This window comes from Parus major, chromosome 2, assembly GCF_001522545.3.
Source record: "Parus major isolate Abel chromosome 2, Parus_major1.1, whole genome shotgun sequence".
Lineage (NCBI taxonomy): Eukaryota > Metazoa > Chordata > Aves > Passeriformes > Paridae > Parus > Parus major.
In genome coordinates, this window is record NC_031769.1 from 17,538,304 (window position 1) to 17,555,974 (window position 17,671).

General features: G+C 34.1%; 1 protein-coding gene across 2 annotated transcripts in view; it reads right to left on the reverse strand.

Moving 5' to 3' along the window:
• The window catches only part of ARMC3 (armadillo repeat containing 3), a 64,726-nt gene that overhangs the window by 24,431 nt on the left and 22,624 nt on the right, over positions 1-17,671 (reverse strand). For both annotated transcript variants that reach the window (XM_033511532.1, XM_015619363.2), the window contains exons 7-11: positions 17,196-17,371; positions 15,675-15,869; positions 14,855-15,038; positions 9,517-9,669; positions 9,286-9,391 (exon numbers count right to left, since the gene is read on the reverse strand). In XM_033511532.1, coding sequence (XP_033367423.1) covers positions 9,286-9,391; positions 9,517-9,669; positions 14,855-15,038; positions 15,675-15,869; positions 17,196-17,371 — 814 coding nt within the window. The remainder of the gene's footprint in view (positions 1-9,285; positions 9,392-9,516; positions 9,670-14,854; positions 15,039-15,674; positions 15,870-17,195; positions 17,372-17,671) is intronic.

A 17,671-nucleotide genomic window follows, 5' to 3' on the forward strand; every position in this document is an offset into this window, starting at 1 on the left:
GCAATTTATCAGTGCTTCCACTACAGAACTTTATCCTCAAGGAAGAAGTGAGCCTTGGTTTAGCTGAAAACATGTAGAAAATTAATAAATTAAATAAATTCACAGTTGTTTTCCATTATGTTTTGTATATATTCAAAATACATACTTTCCTAAACAAGAAGAAAAAAGGTAGGGAAAGGGAAAGAAAACAACAAGAGAAGAAGAAAAAAAGGACCTTGCATTTGCCATGTCACCGTTTTTTCCTCAAAAGTGGAAGCTACTTATCTGAACTACAAACAGGAAGGAAAAAAGAGACAAGACAGGTGAAGCAATTGCAGAGCTTAAATTAAAGTTAAATAATTAAAATGTTATTAATTATAAGCATATATCATGATCCTTAGAATGGCTAACCTTTAGCCATTTACCTTAATTAAGGTACACACAATTCAGGTACAATAAGGACCCCAAGTATGCTCTTTAGTGAAACAGTAAAATTCTGATTACAATTGGATTCAAATTACTGTATTCAAGAATAGCTAAAATATTTTTTCAACTATCATTAGGAAGACAAGTATTAAAAAGTTGTATAATAAATATTTAATTTATTAATTTTAAATATACATTGTAATGTTAAGACATTTTCTTGAAAATTCTCTAAAAGATAATTCAAGCCTCAAAGAATAATGCTGAGAGACTGGGGAAAAACAAACATTTTCTTTACTGCTTTTACTGCAAAAATAAATTAAAAGCTGACAATAAAATCATTACCAAAAACTTCACAATACAAACTTTTTTTTAACAGACATTTTGGAGATGTGTATGAATGTCACTGAAGTGAGTATTTTGTTGCTTTAGTTGTCTGGAGTGCAACAGGAAAGCTCAGATATTGGGAGTGTGTTGTGAAAACAATCAGCAGTAAAAATCTGATAAAAATCCTGTGGTGGTTCTATACTTTATTTTATTTTTAGTATTATAAGCACTCTGCAGCAAGAACCACCTCTTTGTTGGCATCACAGGAGCATAAAAGCTCTGGTCTGTGACCAAACCTTCTAGCCACAGCAAGAAAAATATCGGATTATTTACTTAGAGCATCATGAATGGTCCAGCTATCTTTTCCTCCTGAAGAGAAAGTGTAGCCTAAGGGAGAAAGCAACTAAGAATGTTCAAAGAGCTGCCAGAAAACACTGAGATTGCTCCTCAAACCCCCAACCTAAACAACCTCCGGGGGAGGGGAGATAGAGGAGAAGAGCAGTGGTACAGCTTGACACCACTGTTTACTCAGGATTGTACTAAATTTACACTAGTGAGACTGACACTTCATAAAAATGGTAAAGTATGTTTGGTTTTGTTTCTTCTACCATGACTGAACATAAACTGGCTTATATTCAATTATATTTTTATTCACTTCTATGCTGTTTACTCCCCCGCTCCTGACTGAGGACTTAACACAATTTCTGCTCAGAAAAAATTCAAATTTTTCCTCCTCACTGGACTTCATTTTCTTCAAATGTGTTTGCAACTGCATGTTTAATTTCTGTTCAAAATTACTGTGATTGTGTGTGAGGTGCTTAGCTAGCCATTTATGCCTGTGCATAGCTCATTTTCATACATAATTACATGTAAATTATGCATAAGAATTATGCATCTAATTACACACATTTTTTAAAATCAACTCTATCTGTGTTAAATCGCATGACTTCTTTTTCACACAAGGCATTTTGATCCAGCTCTCTTATGCAATTTCTGTCTGAGAAAAAATATCATAACCAGAAGTTTGAGAAAGCCTCAAGATATATCCTCTTTTTAATCCTTAAATGTATTAGTATTCTTCATTAGCCTTGTTATGCCATCAGAATAATCATATCCAATAAATGTCTTCTGCACTTACGAAAAATTTCACTTTGTGATTTAATTATTTTCAAAAGCAATTGCCTGTTGTAAATAATCACTCGTATTTCATTTAAAGACTAATATTACTTCTGTTTTCTTCACTATACAAGGGAAATTAATGTCAGTATGTTTATTCTGAGTAAGGGAATCTAGCACAAGAGACTCTGATCAACAATCTGGGAGCCCTTTGTGCTCCAATAAAAATATTGATATCAACAAACCATATTAATTTTTCAATTCAGGAACTGAACCCTCTATTCCTATTTTCTAATGACGAGTATCTTGTTAAAACCGCAACAAAACCAAAAATCAATAAACCCCACAGTCTTGACGTAATAAAACCTTAAACTGTCTGGGTTAGCAGAGACTGTAATACCTGACCTTCATTCAGCAATTCACAGAGATCTAATGTCTATCATTGAAATTATCTGACAAAGTTAGAGATCTCAGTTCTAAAACTGAAGTATACCTAATTTAAAATATTAAAGGAGCATTGGTAATGAATTATCTGTTCATGATGCCTGAGACTTTCAGTTATAATACTATTTCCAACCTTTTGTAAAGAATTTCTGATATTTCCAATATTATGTGGAAGGCTTGAAATTCAACAACAGAAACTCTTTTTTGCTCCTAAAAGATTCCACGTACCCTCAGCCAGGCTGAGCTCATGAAAACAATACAATGTCCCTCTCTCTTTTTTCTGACCCAAGAAGTAGTGCATGTGCAAATCAGCAACTAGGCATAAATATTCAGAGTCTGGAATCCAAACTGCTACAAAAGCAAAGTAAGAGGGAACATGCATATGCTGTCAGAGAAGCCTTCATGGAGGTGGAAGGAAAGAATCAGGGTCCTCACAATTCCTCTGAACACAGGGAGGAGAGAGACCATGGTTGTTCTTCATCTTTGGAAGCAGCAGCTGAGGAAGGATAAAAGAGCTGTGCCAAGTCAGTCTCTACACACAGTACTTTGGATTGTGAACTTGAGCTTTCACTTCTGGATAACTCTTTTCTGGACAATTGCGCACATATCTCAAATGTCAGCAGTCTGTTTTGCCTTGCTACAAGCTCAAGCTCTTACAATGATTTAGAGTACAGAAAATCATGCTTTTAGCTTTCTTTCTTTAAATTACATCTCTGAGAAAATACACACGTACTACTATGTTATGATAAAATTACTAACGTCGTATGTCCAAATGTTAAGGTTACTTGTGAAAGCTTATTTTTACCAGATGACAGTCAAAGTGGACAATGTGACATATTGCACAGGTTAAATTCACAGCAGGGCAGAATTAAGTTTGCATGGTCAGTCATAATACTGAAATTTCCTTAAAGACACTTAAAAGAAACAACTTCATACTATACTCAATTAAGTTAAAACATAAATAATTTAGGTTAGAAACCTACAACAAAGAAAATGTGCATGCAAAAGCACTGATAATTTGTCTGAAATATTACTCATATGTAAAATAACCCTTGGCACTTTTAATTCATAAAAAGCATAATTTATCTCAGTTCATATCACTGAATGACATCGCAAGGATACACACTCAAGAGTAATCATGGTACTTGTGCTACTACACAAAAGAAAGTTTTCTTTCCCAGGCTTAGGAGCTTCCATCCAGGAAGAAAAAGTTTTCACCTGATCCCACAGAAATCTATCATGGGAAGTTACAGGTGACAACAAACATGCTCTTGAGTGAAATTCCAGCCATCCACAGCTAAGATAAACAGTGATCATACTGCAAGGCTTTGAAAGTAGGGGTGTGCAAACAGGCCAAAAGATTCTGCTGTATCTACAAGGAGTAAAATTTCTATGCAGTTATCATCATCCCAGATCAGAAGTGTTCTGTCTGAAACTATTTTGGACCTACTTAGGTTTCCATGTACTTTAAGATGTGGTGACATGAGATCTGTGTTACATAAATGCTCTGTATTTGTCTTTGTCTTGAATATAACACCAAAGTTAAAAAACAAAAATAAAAAAAAATGCACGAGAATGCATAACTGTTTTTTTTTTTTTGAAAGAAGAACTGTACTGGGAAGAAAACAGTTACAGAAGGACTTTCCCATACAGCCACACCTTCCCAATCTAAGAGAAAAATACAACAGCTGGCTGTATGAAATATTTTTGACTGCCAGCAGGGCACGTGTCTGATGGTTGTGTACCAGTCATCTGATGTGATGTTAAAGTCTTAGTGGGAGTCCATTTCTGAGTGACATCCCAGACACAGAACTTATCTCAGCTTTTCTGCCAAGGGAGAAATTTGTCATAAAACATTTTGCAGTTTCCAATGGAAGTCAAGGTTTAACTTGCAAGGAAAAGCTTGTGAGCTCTTAGGTAGTGGGTAATGACTTTGTTGTTTTTGGTTTTTTTTCCTTTTTTTATAATACAGTACCTCCCACAATATGGATATACAGTAAGAGAAAGGAAAAAGAAGAACCTGTTAGTGGCATGAGATAACTGTATTTTACAGGGTGTAGACATGTAGATGTTAATGTGAAAAAGTAACAGCATGACCCACAAAACTCAAAAAACATCCCTTTACCTTGCAGCACATTAGCTCAAAAAACATAATTCTGTCACTAGGGGTCAGTATTAAAACATATTACATCTACACAATATAACCAGCATTCTATTGTTGATTTCCTCCTTCAGAAAAACTAACTTATGTCATAAATAAATATTAAGCCACAAAAAAAGACAGAACCTACAGTGGATCGTCACATTTTTATGCTATTAAATGTAGTTCTTGCTCTAGAAATTTGTGCTCCTGCTCCCATAAATTAACACATATATTCACGCAAATGTATTACCATACATAATATTGGCACTTTAATATTTATGTGAATTAGGTTCTGTCTACAGTCTTGAAGGAGAAAAACCTATTACTAAGTTTCCCATTTTCTAATAGAGAAGATTACTACCTAGTGATTTTAATACCTAATGGTAGTAATCACTACCTAATAATAACAATATTTGGAATATAAGAAAAACTGGATATTCTTCAAATTTATTCCCTGGCAGCCATACTTGTTTTATAACCAATTTTTTTAAAAAAAAATATGTTTTGTACTGAAAATTTCAGTTAAAAAAGGTAAGACACTCTCACTACAGGTGAAACAGACTGAAGATGTATTTTGAGTCATTTCATCAGTGTATGAATTTCAGTTTGGAATAATAGCTATAACACCCACTAAAGTCAAGGGAACAACTCACTTTCTCCTCACTGGGCACTGTCCATAACCAATGAGTTCCCAACCTCTCCTCCTATCCCAAACTAATCTCAAATCTTGACAATCTTGAAACATTAGAGAAACCATACGTTCAGATTCTGCACTAATGCCTAGAACTGCCTATATGGATATAACCTTTGCAAATTCAGATAGGTTCTCTGTTCTTGTGAAGGATTTAAGAACTGGAAAATTAAATAATAGAAATCTTGCTGACTTTGTAAATTTTGGGATGATACTTTAGTATCTTGAATCCAGATATAAAACAGTATTCTGTCACATGATACTCATTATAAACCCCAGGAGAAATATTCTGTCATAAGTCTGTCACATACCACAACTTCCTGCAGCCCTTGGTACAGAGGAAGAAAAAACATCCTTTTCCTTCTTCCCCCAGACCAAATTCTAACTGAATGCTATAAATTTTGCACTTAAACAATTTAGGACAAATATTATCGAGGCTATTAATTAGTTTTCACATCAAGTCCAAAGTTCTAAATTCCAGAGCATATGTTTTCCTTTAGTGGCCAATCCATTAGATGCCCAGAATTCAGACACTGCCAGATTTATGAAGGCAGCTATTAGAAATGGCATTTGTGCTACGACAATACTGAAGAAAAGACCTGGTCAAATTAATGGCTGACTAACTGGTATACGTGAGAGCTTATTTCTATGTGCTACTTCTAATATTGCACTTATATTTAACATGATTACCTCATCCTAAATACATGAAAAGTGAAAATAATTGATTACACTTTAAATGAGAAAAAATAGGCAGAGGCTGAGGTAAGTCATTTGTTCCAGGATTAGATGCATGGCACAGAATCACTTATTTTCCTGCCCAACAGATGACGCTGCTGATTCTTTGTTCGTGTGCAATTGTTCCATTTGTGCCTCACATCCATTACTGAGGTGACTGCGCCCACGCTGCCTGATGCCTGGACACAGCAAAACCAGAGAGCTTCAGAGATCCTTTAAATGGCATTCTACTGTCCAAATAACTGTATACAGTTTCAAATAAAGCAAGTTATTGCTCTGTATTTAAAAAAAAGTGTGATAGAAAAGATGGATGCAAATACCCAGCTGAACAAAATTCTCTTTTTTTTCCAGAAGCAGACCACAGAAACAAATTCTGACATATACATCAAGGATGACCTTGGAGCTATGTGCACATAGTAACATAACATGTTAGAAAAAGCACATAGGATTTTAAACTGCAGTGTACTTTGTAATTTTATTTTTACTGAGTCTAGTTATTTACAAGTTTACAAGGATTTATCATTCATATTGATCAGCATTAAAACTCTGTCCTTATGGCAAAATTCTTATAAAAGCAGGGTGAAGGTGTCAGTCTTTAAACTAATGAGGTATTTGACCACTGTATTTTTTCCTATGTGCTAATGAAGTGGGACACAAATCAGCTCTGCAGCAAAAACTTAAATATTGAAATATTTTAGAAGTTATTTATATAATTTGCTCTGTGTTCTGGTAGAGATCCTATTGAAAATCCACGTTCTGCAGTAAACCTGAAAACTCAAATCACTTATACACAGTCCTCTTCTGCTCTAGATTTTTGGTTAAAATACTGTGGGAAGCAGAGTCATTCATTAATTTATTTATTTTTCCCAAATCATGGTCATTTAAGGACTTGTGACAAGCTGGTCTCTGTCCTGTTTATCGTGAACAGGTGTTCTAATTACCAAACCTCCACCATATTTGACACCTTTATTAGCTGTCTCAGTTGAGAAACAAAGGATTGATTGGGTAGGGGTATAGAACTAGCCTTTCATTGCTGTGGGGAAGCACCTAAAGGTCAAGGTTAATATACATTAGTGGGGGGTAGTATTGCCCATTGCCTATGCTGTTCTTGTGCTATTAATCAATGGAAGACTTTATCTTTCTGAGCTACCTATGGCGGGAGTTTTAATTACACAATTGCTTTAAATTGTATTTTTTTCTGTATTATATGAAAAGCTGGCAGCACTTTGATATTCCTAACAAGAACATCAAATCTCCAGAAAAAATAGGAATGGCTTGTATTCATTTTATATCCTCAAATATATACTGTACCAAATAAAAGGGCAAGGTACACATCTTTCAATCAATACAACATAGAAAAATGCTCATGAAATGAAATACAGCAGAACACATGCATATGAGTACAACAAAGTTGAATATTTGACTGGCCAGTAAAAAGTGAAAGCACTTTGAGCAAATAGTCTTCCCCTTCACTGGACCCATTTTGTTATTGCCACATAAGGTCCACCTGCTGCCACTACCTTTCTGATTTTATATTCCTGGAGGGTTTTTAACAAGAATCTAATACATAACTGATAAAAAGGCACTAGTCTCATCAGTTTCATTTGAGATCAGAATATTGTCAACATAATCACACAGCCAAGTTACATTATTATAGAAGTGCATCAGCATCTTCATTATTTATACACTTATTTTTAGTGGTCTACAGGACATACAAATGAAACATTCTAGTATGAAATATGATTATGGTAACTCAATCTGGAATGAATTTTCTCCAAACTATTTTTTTTCCTATTATGTGAATGCAAAATAAATATGGGCCTGATAGTCAGTCAGCGAGCTGGAACTATACCAATTTGTATCAGCTAAGGGTTCAACACTATATATTCATTTATAGATCCTAGTCACACTCAGACCCTTCTATGACTTATTAATGGTTTTGATTTAGAAATGAAGCTTTGAAGTAATTATATAGTCACATGGAATTCATCCAATATACATATTTAATGTAAATTATTGCTTCCTGATTTTCACAGAAGACCTCTGATTAGATTATCTGGTGCTCCCACATTGTACTTGAAGCTGGATTGTGAGGAGAGAGAAGTGTATGTAAGCCACCTTTACAATTTCCTGACTCTACCCAGCAAGAAACAAATACGGACTTCATTATAACGCAGAGGAACAGAGACAGCTATTTCCCTGCCTGAGGTCTCAGAGAATTGTTCCAGCAGTTGAGTTAAACAATGTCCTGACTATCTCCTTAGCAAAAGAAATGGAACGAGTTGGCATAAGCTGCTATACCAACTCAAAACTCTCCAGAGATCTCCTATTCACAATGTGAAACCTCAAAGGGCTTGCACTACGAAAACCAGCTGTAGTGGAGCTGAAAGTTTGACCTCTGGACTCCAGCACTGTGCTCGTTTTATGTGTGTGTGAATCCCACTGACACTAACTGAAGAGTCCAGCACATGAGGAGAGCAGAATATCAGACAAAAAAAATGTACTATGTGAATCTATGAACAGAGTATTATTCTCTTGTGTCAAATTATTGCTCCATCTGGTAACATTAAGTGAATACTAGTGACTATTAGAGCTGAATCAAGAAATTGAAACAATTTATTTTGTGAATTATTTTACTTTTTCACTTCAAAGAATGCCTGTGACTTGATTACAACTTCTTTAAGTATATTCCAGGAAACTTTTAAGGATTTTTTTATTTGTTTGTTTGTAAGTTACATGTGATTGCTTGTATACGTCACATGTTCTGTTACTTGTCCCTGAACAGGACCATCTAATAGAGTCAACATAAAAGAATGCTGCAGCTGACAGTAGAATTTAGTTGATACAATTCTTCTGGAACATATAACGAGCTAATCATTGCTACCTTTGTTAAAAATTTTGGATTCTGAAGGTACACTTCTTTCAGAGAATGCACTGTAAGCATTCTCTATTGCTTGGGAAATAACAGAAAAAAAAGGAAGAGCAAAAAAATGCCAATATTCAGGAGATCGATCTCCCTCAAAGAATGAATTTAGATCAGTCAAAAAGGTTTTATGAACCATCAAGTTTTAAAATATATCAATGATTTTGGATTTAAAAAAAGAATTCCCCATCAAATGCTTTAGATTATAAGGCATATTTTGTTCATATGTTCTCTTCAAAACATGATTTATACCTCTGCTTTCATTACATCTGCTTCATAGCTTTCCTTGATGAAGCTAACGTTACTAGAGACAGCACAACTCTTGTAACACTGATGAGAGCTAAGCTATTCCAGGTGACTCATAAGCACCAAAAAGTGCCTTATAGTCAAATTGAAACAGACCTCACTTGTAGGATAAGGAAAAGATGAGGCATTCTTTAAAAATCAAAATATTATCACTTCAGATTAGAATTTTAAATAATAATTTCATTATTGCAGACTCACCTTGCATTTCTAGGACTGGCTGTTGTCAAATTAGTTAATGCTGTCACTGCAGCTTCTTTTACCTCTTCATTATCACTGCTTAGCAACTGTACTAGCTGGGGAATCCCTTTGAAAGAAATAATTGTATATATGAACATTTAAATAAACCATGGCAGTCTGCAAAATTGTAACATTCTTGCTATAAGCAAAAAAAACACAAATTCACATTTCATCCCTTCCCATCTTACTTACCCTGGAATCCAAGGACACATTTACTGTCTATATTATCACACATGGCAGAAATGGCTTGGGAAGCAGCAACTTTAACTTCATCATTGTTAATATCCAAAAGGCTTAGGAGAAATTTCTCAACCTCTTCCCAATGTAAGATTTTTCGTATTTCAGCTTTAAATGAGAAATAACAATAGCATTAATCTGCATTTGTTTTCCAAATCAGTGAAAGGACATGAATTTGATTTCATTTAGTTGTTGGAAATATTTTGGTACCAAGCACCAGCCATTAAGAAATGTGCACAAAGGACCTGAGCCAAATCCCGTTATAGAACATCCTGAGTTGGAAGGGACCCACAAAGATCATCCAAATCCAACTCCTGGATTAGACTTCATTGAACTCCGAATCAAGCCCAAATAACTACTATTAAACACAGTATAAACATACATAGCCCAACAGAATGCAAAGTTTGCTCTCTGCAAGATTTTAAAACCACAGAATGCTTATAGGCTTGATGGAAACAGCTTTTCTAATGGAACAGATCATACTTAGTGAGGATCATTCTGAACTTCAGTTTATGCTAACGAAGTCCAAATGCATAAAATTGAATAAATGTACAATTGAACTTGGTGAAATACCACCCAATATATTAAAATAGCCAAAAAAAGTCAAGGAGCATTACTTAAATAAAGTTTTAAATTCTGCACAGCTTGCAGTTCTTCATTAACGCCCACTTTGCAGGGAATTTGAATTTTGTTGTCTAGCACAGTGTTCACTGCTGGCCTACACTGCACTGGCAGCAGCTGTGGAAGGACAGAGATGCTCCTTCCTCTGCACAGGTAACACACAGCACCCACAAAGTATCTACAGACATCTGTTTGTAGATACCAATAAACTGACAAACCCTCTCAGCCCGAAACTGATGAGATCAGAAATGCAGAAGGGCACTGGACAGCACAGAAGCTCTATAATGATGAGAGTCAATAAACATTTAACCATATGCATAATTTAAACCAGACTAATTAAAGCTGGAAGTTACATCTATATAGTAGAATTTTGAAATGTATTAAAGAATTTTAGGAACTGAGGAGTCAGTAGGAGTTCAAAATATTTAGAAATTTTACCAGTGTTTGCTACTGTTCTAAGGGATCATTCCCTTGTTTGGATTGTTGTCCCTCAAATAAAATAAAAAAAAATAAAGGGAAAAAATATTTCAAGTATTCTTTTAGATAAATCTGAATCCATAGTGAATGAAAGGAAAAAAATACAAGTCTGCAAAGTCAATGAAAAGCACGTTTGATCAAAAATGTAAAAAAGCAGAAATGACTCAAAGCACGGAGGTGAGACAAGTGCAGTCAATTTCTCCTCTTCAGCTCAGTTTTAAACTTTTTTAGAATCCTCAGATATGCAAACAAAATCACAAAACAAAGATGCAATAAATAAAACAGAGAAGATTTTAAGTATCAGCAGAACTTTGGCCACAACCTTAATGCAATCAGCCAGCTCTCAAGAGAAGGCATCAAATGGAATGAGAGACTATTTTGACAAGTTATCAAGTATTTTGCTGGCCTGTTGCTTGTCAAGGTAGCCCATAATCCCTAATAATGACCTCTAGAGGTTCTTCATGCCTCAGTAACTTGTTTATTGTACAGCAAGTTCTTTGTTTACAGATGTTCTTAAAAAATTATTTTTGCTTTTAAAAGCAGCTATAATGATGGGTAATCACTTATTTTAAAAATAATGTATGCCTATATGAAATAATAATATAAATAAATAATTTTAATGACTGAAAATAGTAATTAAAAATACTTTAAACAGAAAAATAATTTTATAATAATGGGGAAAAAAACTTGAATTTGAACTTATGATAAAGAGTATGCATGTATATTTAGGTAGCCAGATCAATGAAAATTATTAATATTTCAATATCCAGGTGCCAGTTGTATTTAAGGGATGAACATGTTCTGCTGATCCTCTCTCTAATGTGCATGAGTTGTTTCCTTTATGTGCTTTACTACAGACTAGAAAGACTGCACAACTGAAAAGCATAATTTATAATGAAGTACTTCATATGTCAGTGCCAACACCATTTTTACAGTGATTAATTTCTTGACCCCTAAGTAATTTGAATACATTGATTTAACATGAAGGAAAATCAAGCACACATGACTAAAAGAGCTTGGAGTATCAACCATTCTGTCCAGATTTTCATGCACTGACCTCATGGTGAGACAACCTTTAGTTTTCAATGTATTTTCCTATTTTCCCTTCTTATCCCAAAATCATAATCTGAATTCTACTGACTATTATTTGCACTATCAGCACCTTATGGAATTATTTATACCAATTTCAAATGAAAAAAGTTAATGTTAAATAGTATCACGATCTCCCACTGATCTTGAGATAATGCAGATAAACAAAGATCTGTATTACTAAGTGCATTTGTTAATCAGGCTACAGAGCATGTTTAGTGTGCTTCCCTTTGAGCATGAGATGCATTGGGATACACAGAAAGAATGTGGAGAGCTTCAAACCAGAAGTTTGGCAGAGCAAGTGTGATCATCACTTTCTCCACATAAACCCCACAGCATTTTGTTGTTGCTGCTGTTTCTGACATTGTCAGGGGAAAATCAGGCTCTCCTTAATCAACAGTCCAGATAATCCACTCATAGACATTCAATAATTTATATCATGAGATTATATTTAGCATTCTGAAATGACTGCATTATTGGGTGGACAAGGCAGGAATCACAGTATAATTCACCACTGCAATTCTGAGCATACAAAACAAAATCATTAATAAATATGTTAAATTTTAAATTATGTTACAGAACAAAAAAAAATAAATTCAGGGACAAAGGCATAATGATAATGTATAGAAATATGATCCATTTTAATGCACTTAAGCAGAGAAGCATTCTAGAGATGCTATTTAAAGTTCAATATCATGTTTATACCATGTAATTTATTCTGATACTGAGAATAACTTTTAAGGGATAAATATATCTTGTAACAACAACACCAAGTTACAGGAGTCCCTTTCCAAAGGTTTGAAAGGGACATAAAACAAAACTGCTTACTATGATCACATCTATCAGGAAAAAAAAACCAATCCAAAACCAAATTCCATCTGTCAAAAATAATAATTTCAAAACCAGATACTGCTGTATACTCAGGTGCCAGGATTAAAAAAACAGCGAGATACATGCTCTGTCATAGCAGAAGTAGGTTTTCCATTCCAATGAAAAGCAGTATTTTTTTCCCCAAGTATACAGGAAATGTTGGTAAATTGCAACCATGATTATCAAACCTGAAGAATTAGCTATTGCAAATTTAATGAAAAGCCACTACAGAACTAAGAGCTGTATTGTATTATACTGGATTCACATAAAGGCAAATACTAGTATAGTATACATTAGTGTTGCATTTTGGATAGGCTGTTTAGTATGCTTACAACCAAAATCTAATCAAACAAACAAAAACTGAAAATATTTCTGTTTTATTTTTGCACTTGGGCTATTTCTTATAATGGCCTTTTCTTTACACTGCAAGGATGACTTTATTCCAGTATCTCTATGTAGCTGAAAAATTCAGTACTTTTGGGGGTACATTGAGCAGCAAGTTTACTGGACTGTGTTCTCTACTGCACCAGGACAAGTTTCCTTTTGTCTAACTGGGTGTCACCAAAATTGTACAGCTTGAAAGCAAATATTTTAAATCTTCTTTTGATGTATTTTCCCAGCTTGCTGCATCCATACGAACTGTCATAGACTGAAGAAGAGAGCAAACCTTTATAATGAAACCTCATTGACTCCATTTGTAAAGAAGCATGACAAGAAGATGCATCTTCACTGACGGTAACATCCCATGATATAAGATCATAGCAGCACTGTAATATATTATGTGCGGTTCTTGCAACCGTGCTTTAAAAATGTGATCAGACATGCTTCTACTAACAGCTGCTAAAATATTAGGCCACAAAAACTGAAAAAAAGTGTGAAAGAGGAAAAGAAGGCTATGCTTATTTGAAAATAAATATGATAAAGGAGTAAGATGCAGTAGAAAGCAGTAGGAGCAAATATAAATCTGCTTAGCATACAACTTACAAGCCTGTCACAGGACTATAAAAATGATACTGACAGTCCTAAGTAGCATAATAAAATAACAACACAGGAAAATACAGAAAGAAAATACTGACATAAGAAGGTCCCTTCCTATCTTTGATACCTGAACATTAATGAAAACAATTTTCAGTGACTTGCCAGGCTTCCAACAAATAATGACAAAAGCACAGAAAAACCCACAGAATACTCGGACACTGTGTACCATTTTCAATCCAAATAATTACAAATATTCAGAATATCAAACTAGGTGAGAAAAGAATCAGAAAGATAGCACAGGGAGAGATGAAAGGATGTCTGAAATATGACAGAAAGGAGAGATTATTTTACCCATGGATTAAATTAAATGACATATTTTTAAAATACACATAAAGCCACAACCACATAATTCAATCACAAGGTGCCAGAATTATGAATGAAATATTTAAATTCTACTGTCATAAAAATCCCTTGACAGAACAAAAATATATAGTCAGAAGTACATTATTAGTTACATTGCATTTTGCTACACAACACTACTTGGCACATGTTGCAACTCAGTAGCCAATATATGGAAGGAATTTCAAATGTAGTTTGATTAAAAGAGGATCCTTGTGGGCATAAATGATGAGCATGTTCTGCCTAATTCAGAATTCCTCGGTGAATTAAAAAAGAAGTATATAAAAAAGAACTATAGGATGAATAATTATAAAAAGATTACAATGAAACTATTTAACTCCCCTGGGAATATTAATCTGCAAGCCATTTGAAAGGTTTCCTTTCATGCTTCTGTTAAAGGAATTTGTATTTGAAATTGCCTGACATTTAGACAAGCAGTTGAATGCAAAAGGAAGTCAGCTTGCAATGAAGTCTTAACAGATAGAGGCAGAAACAGTGCCAGCAAAGGTGGCTTAAGATGGCAGTCAGCTGGCATCACTAAACAAAAGACAAGGATAATATTTTCAAAGGTCCATTTTCCTTTGAGGACAGCATTTTTCAAGAATATATTCAAACAATAAAAATAAATTAAAAATAAACTGAAGCAAAACTGTAACATTTTCAAATATATAGATATAATCTCCAATTGCTGCTCTGATTGGCAAGACTCATCACTGTAATTAATTCTTGCCAGTGCTTTCCTCAGCACAAGTACTACCATCAACCCGAGATGACCTCATTCTGGATAAAAATTTACTTCATAAACAATTTCATGGTAAAACCATCACACATGGCCATGGATTATTGAAAAGTCACATACAGTCATAAGCTGCCTTGGTAATTGCCTTTGCTGCATTCTTCTGAATATCAGGAACAGTAGAGACTTCTAAAAATGAAAGTAGTTTTTTAAGGGCTCCTGTCAGCTGAATCTGTTGCAGAATATGCACATCTTCGAGGCAATTTCCCAACACAGCAAGAGTTTCAACATGTAGATCACTGAGTTCCTAATAAAAATTAAAAAAAAAAAGCCAAAAAAACCAAAACAATCTTGAAATCAGGACTAATAAATCTTAGGCTTTTATGTGTGTAGGATAATTGTTGTAACTTTCTTTTGGACAGTTTATTTGTACTGCAAAGTACATATTTACAAATTCACATTTTCATATAATTTATTTGATGATGGCTTAAGATTCAACAAAATTTATTAAAAATAGTAAAACCCCCAGAAGTCTTTCATTTACATCAAAGTGGGTTAGGCGGGTACTCAGAAAGGGCCTGTGATCTTAAAACTTAAAAACTTCACTGATATCTCTATGCATTCTACTTCTCATTGTGATACTTGAACTCAAGAAGCACTAAACTGAGTCTCATAGTAACATAAACAATAATAGGAAATTGTGTCTAAAGCCATTATATAAAGTAAACTCAATTCAAAAATTGAATAATAAACACTTTGGGAAATGTCTTTGCTTCTTTCCTTAGTAAGCTAGATAACCTAGCTTATCCTATTTCTATCATAGTTCCCTCCAAGTAACTCTTTGTTCTTACATGTCTCTTCCATAAAATAAATAATATTTTTTATTAGTCATACAAATATCAGCACCAAGAACAAAAAAAAATTTAAGGCAAGTAAACCGTACATTGTTTTCCAGTATCTTCAGAAGGCAATCTAATCCCTTATTTTCTCCCAGTAATATCCTGATTTCTCTCTCTTTGCTAATTACTTCTAAGGTTTGAAGGGCCAACAACTGAATGACCGGATATTCAGATTCCAGTAGTCCCAGCAAGGGTGGAATGATATTCAGTTCACAAACTGCAGCACGGTTTTGAAAATCCTGCAGTAAAATATTCGAAGAAAGATGCTAGTGGTAGAAAATATAACAATATATCAATTTCTCACTTCAGTGAAAGAACATCAAAAAACAGATTTCAGACATTAAAAAATTAGTCAATACTCCAGAGCTTCCAGTTCTGCAGATTTCTTTCTTTTAAACTAAGGATTTAACTGAATATAATCAAGCCCCAGGAACCTTAAATTCTAGGGATTTTTTGCATGACTGAAGTACACACTACAAAATCTGTATAAAGAAGCCTATTCACTCTTGATTTTACCATGTTTGCCTCAACATAAGTGTTTCTTTGAGAAAGTTCTTTAAATTTAGTTTCACCATTTTTATTTATATCAGTGGGAGGAAAACAAGTTTTTTGCACTCTGCTCTGGTTGCCTGGTTATATCTTCTTTTGTTTTAGTAATTATTAAATGACAATTTAAAATTTCAACTTTAAACAGTGAATGTGAAGCTTAATAAAAAGACAGTAGTTGATTATATTAAAAAAGAAAATAAATAAATAAATTACAATTTGCTTTTAAATAGCCTATTGCACATGTGCAGCATGCAATTATCCTTATCAATATAAGCAAGCACCAGGTGCAGTTATCCAGATATACCCTGCAACAAAGACAGCGAGATAGTAAAAAAGGAGAAAGAGTAAAATGTGATTCTGAATAGACATGCTCTGATGCCCCAAAAGAGATAGAGTTATAAACTAAATTCATTACTGAATTGATTCGCTTAAGCCATGGGAGAGAACTGCCATACAAATGCACCATTCTTTTGCTAAGCAGCATATGGATGACATTAGTGAGAGTAGCCAACAACAAATCTATTCCTCCCAGTATGGAAAGTAGCTGTTGACAGCATTCACCTATCATTAAAAAGATGTTCAAAATTGTGCTATGGACTTGCTGGTCAAAACAAGAAACAATGCAATTGCTAGTTCTTTAATTTACAGGATAATTCCAACCTTTTGGATAGACAGATTACAACTCTCATTACTAAGATTAACATTTTTCAACTAAGAAGGCAAATTACTATTTAGTTTTGGAAATCTGAAGCTCATACTGATTTTACTTTTACTGCAGTACAGCACAAACCACTGCATTAAGTTCAACAGAATTAAAAAACAGCTACATTCATAACTAATTTAACATTCAGGGACTCAGATGCAAGGACTCAATGTTTCTAGAACATAGATGAACACTGTGGAGTAAATTAAACAAATATTTGAAAATTACTAACCCCACACAAAATGTCAGGGGTGGAGGTGCAAATGCTTATCTGCCTCTGTAATTTAAGACAGCAAACAAGAGCAAACTTTACCTGTACCAAAAGGTAGATACACTCAAGTGAATTCTTCTTAACATCAGGATCAAGGCTACCTAGCAGTCTGATAAGTGGTTCTAACCCACCTTGCTCAAATATTTTTACTTTAGTAGTATATTCAACAGCCATATATGCTAGACAAAGAGTAGCAAACTCATGGATAACTACATCTTCTGTGGGGAAAAAGAAGAAACATTTTGAATAAGTTTTATTCAGCACAGAATATTTTCACTAATCCAGTAGTTTAAAGCATTATTTGAAGTCAATAAAAAATAGCTGTTAACCATACTGGATGTGCCCATAAACATCTTGTTCCATCTGTATAATATAAAACACTACTCAATGAGCTACAGAGCTACCTATAAAATCATTTACCTATTTAAATGCACAAGGAAAAAATCACACATTACAGGGTAGATTTTATTAAATTGTCTGATAAAATGGCAATTATAAATTAGTTCTGACTGTACTTT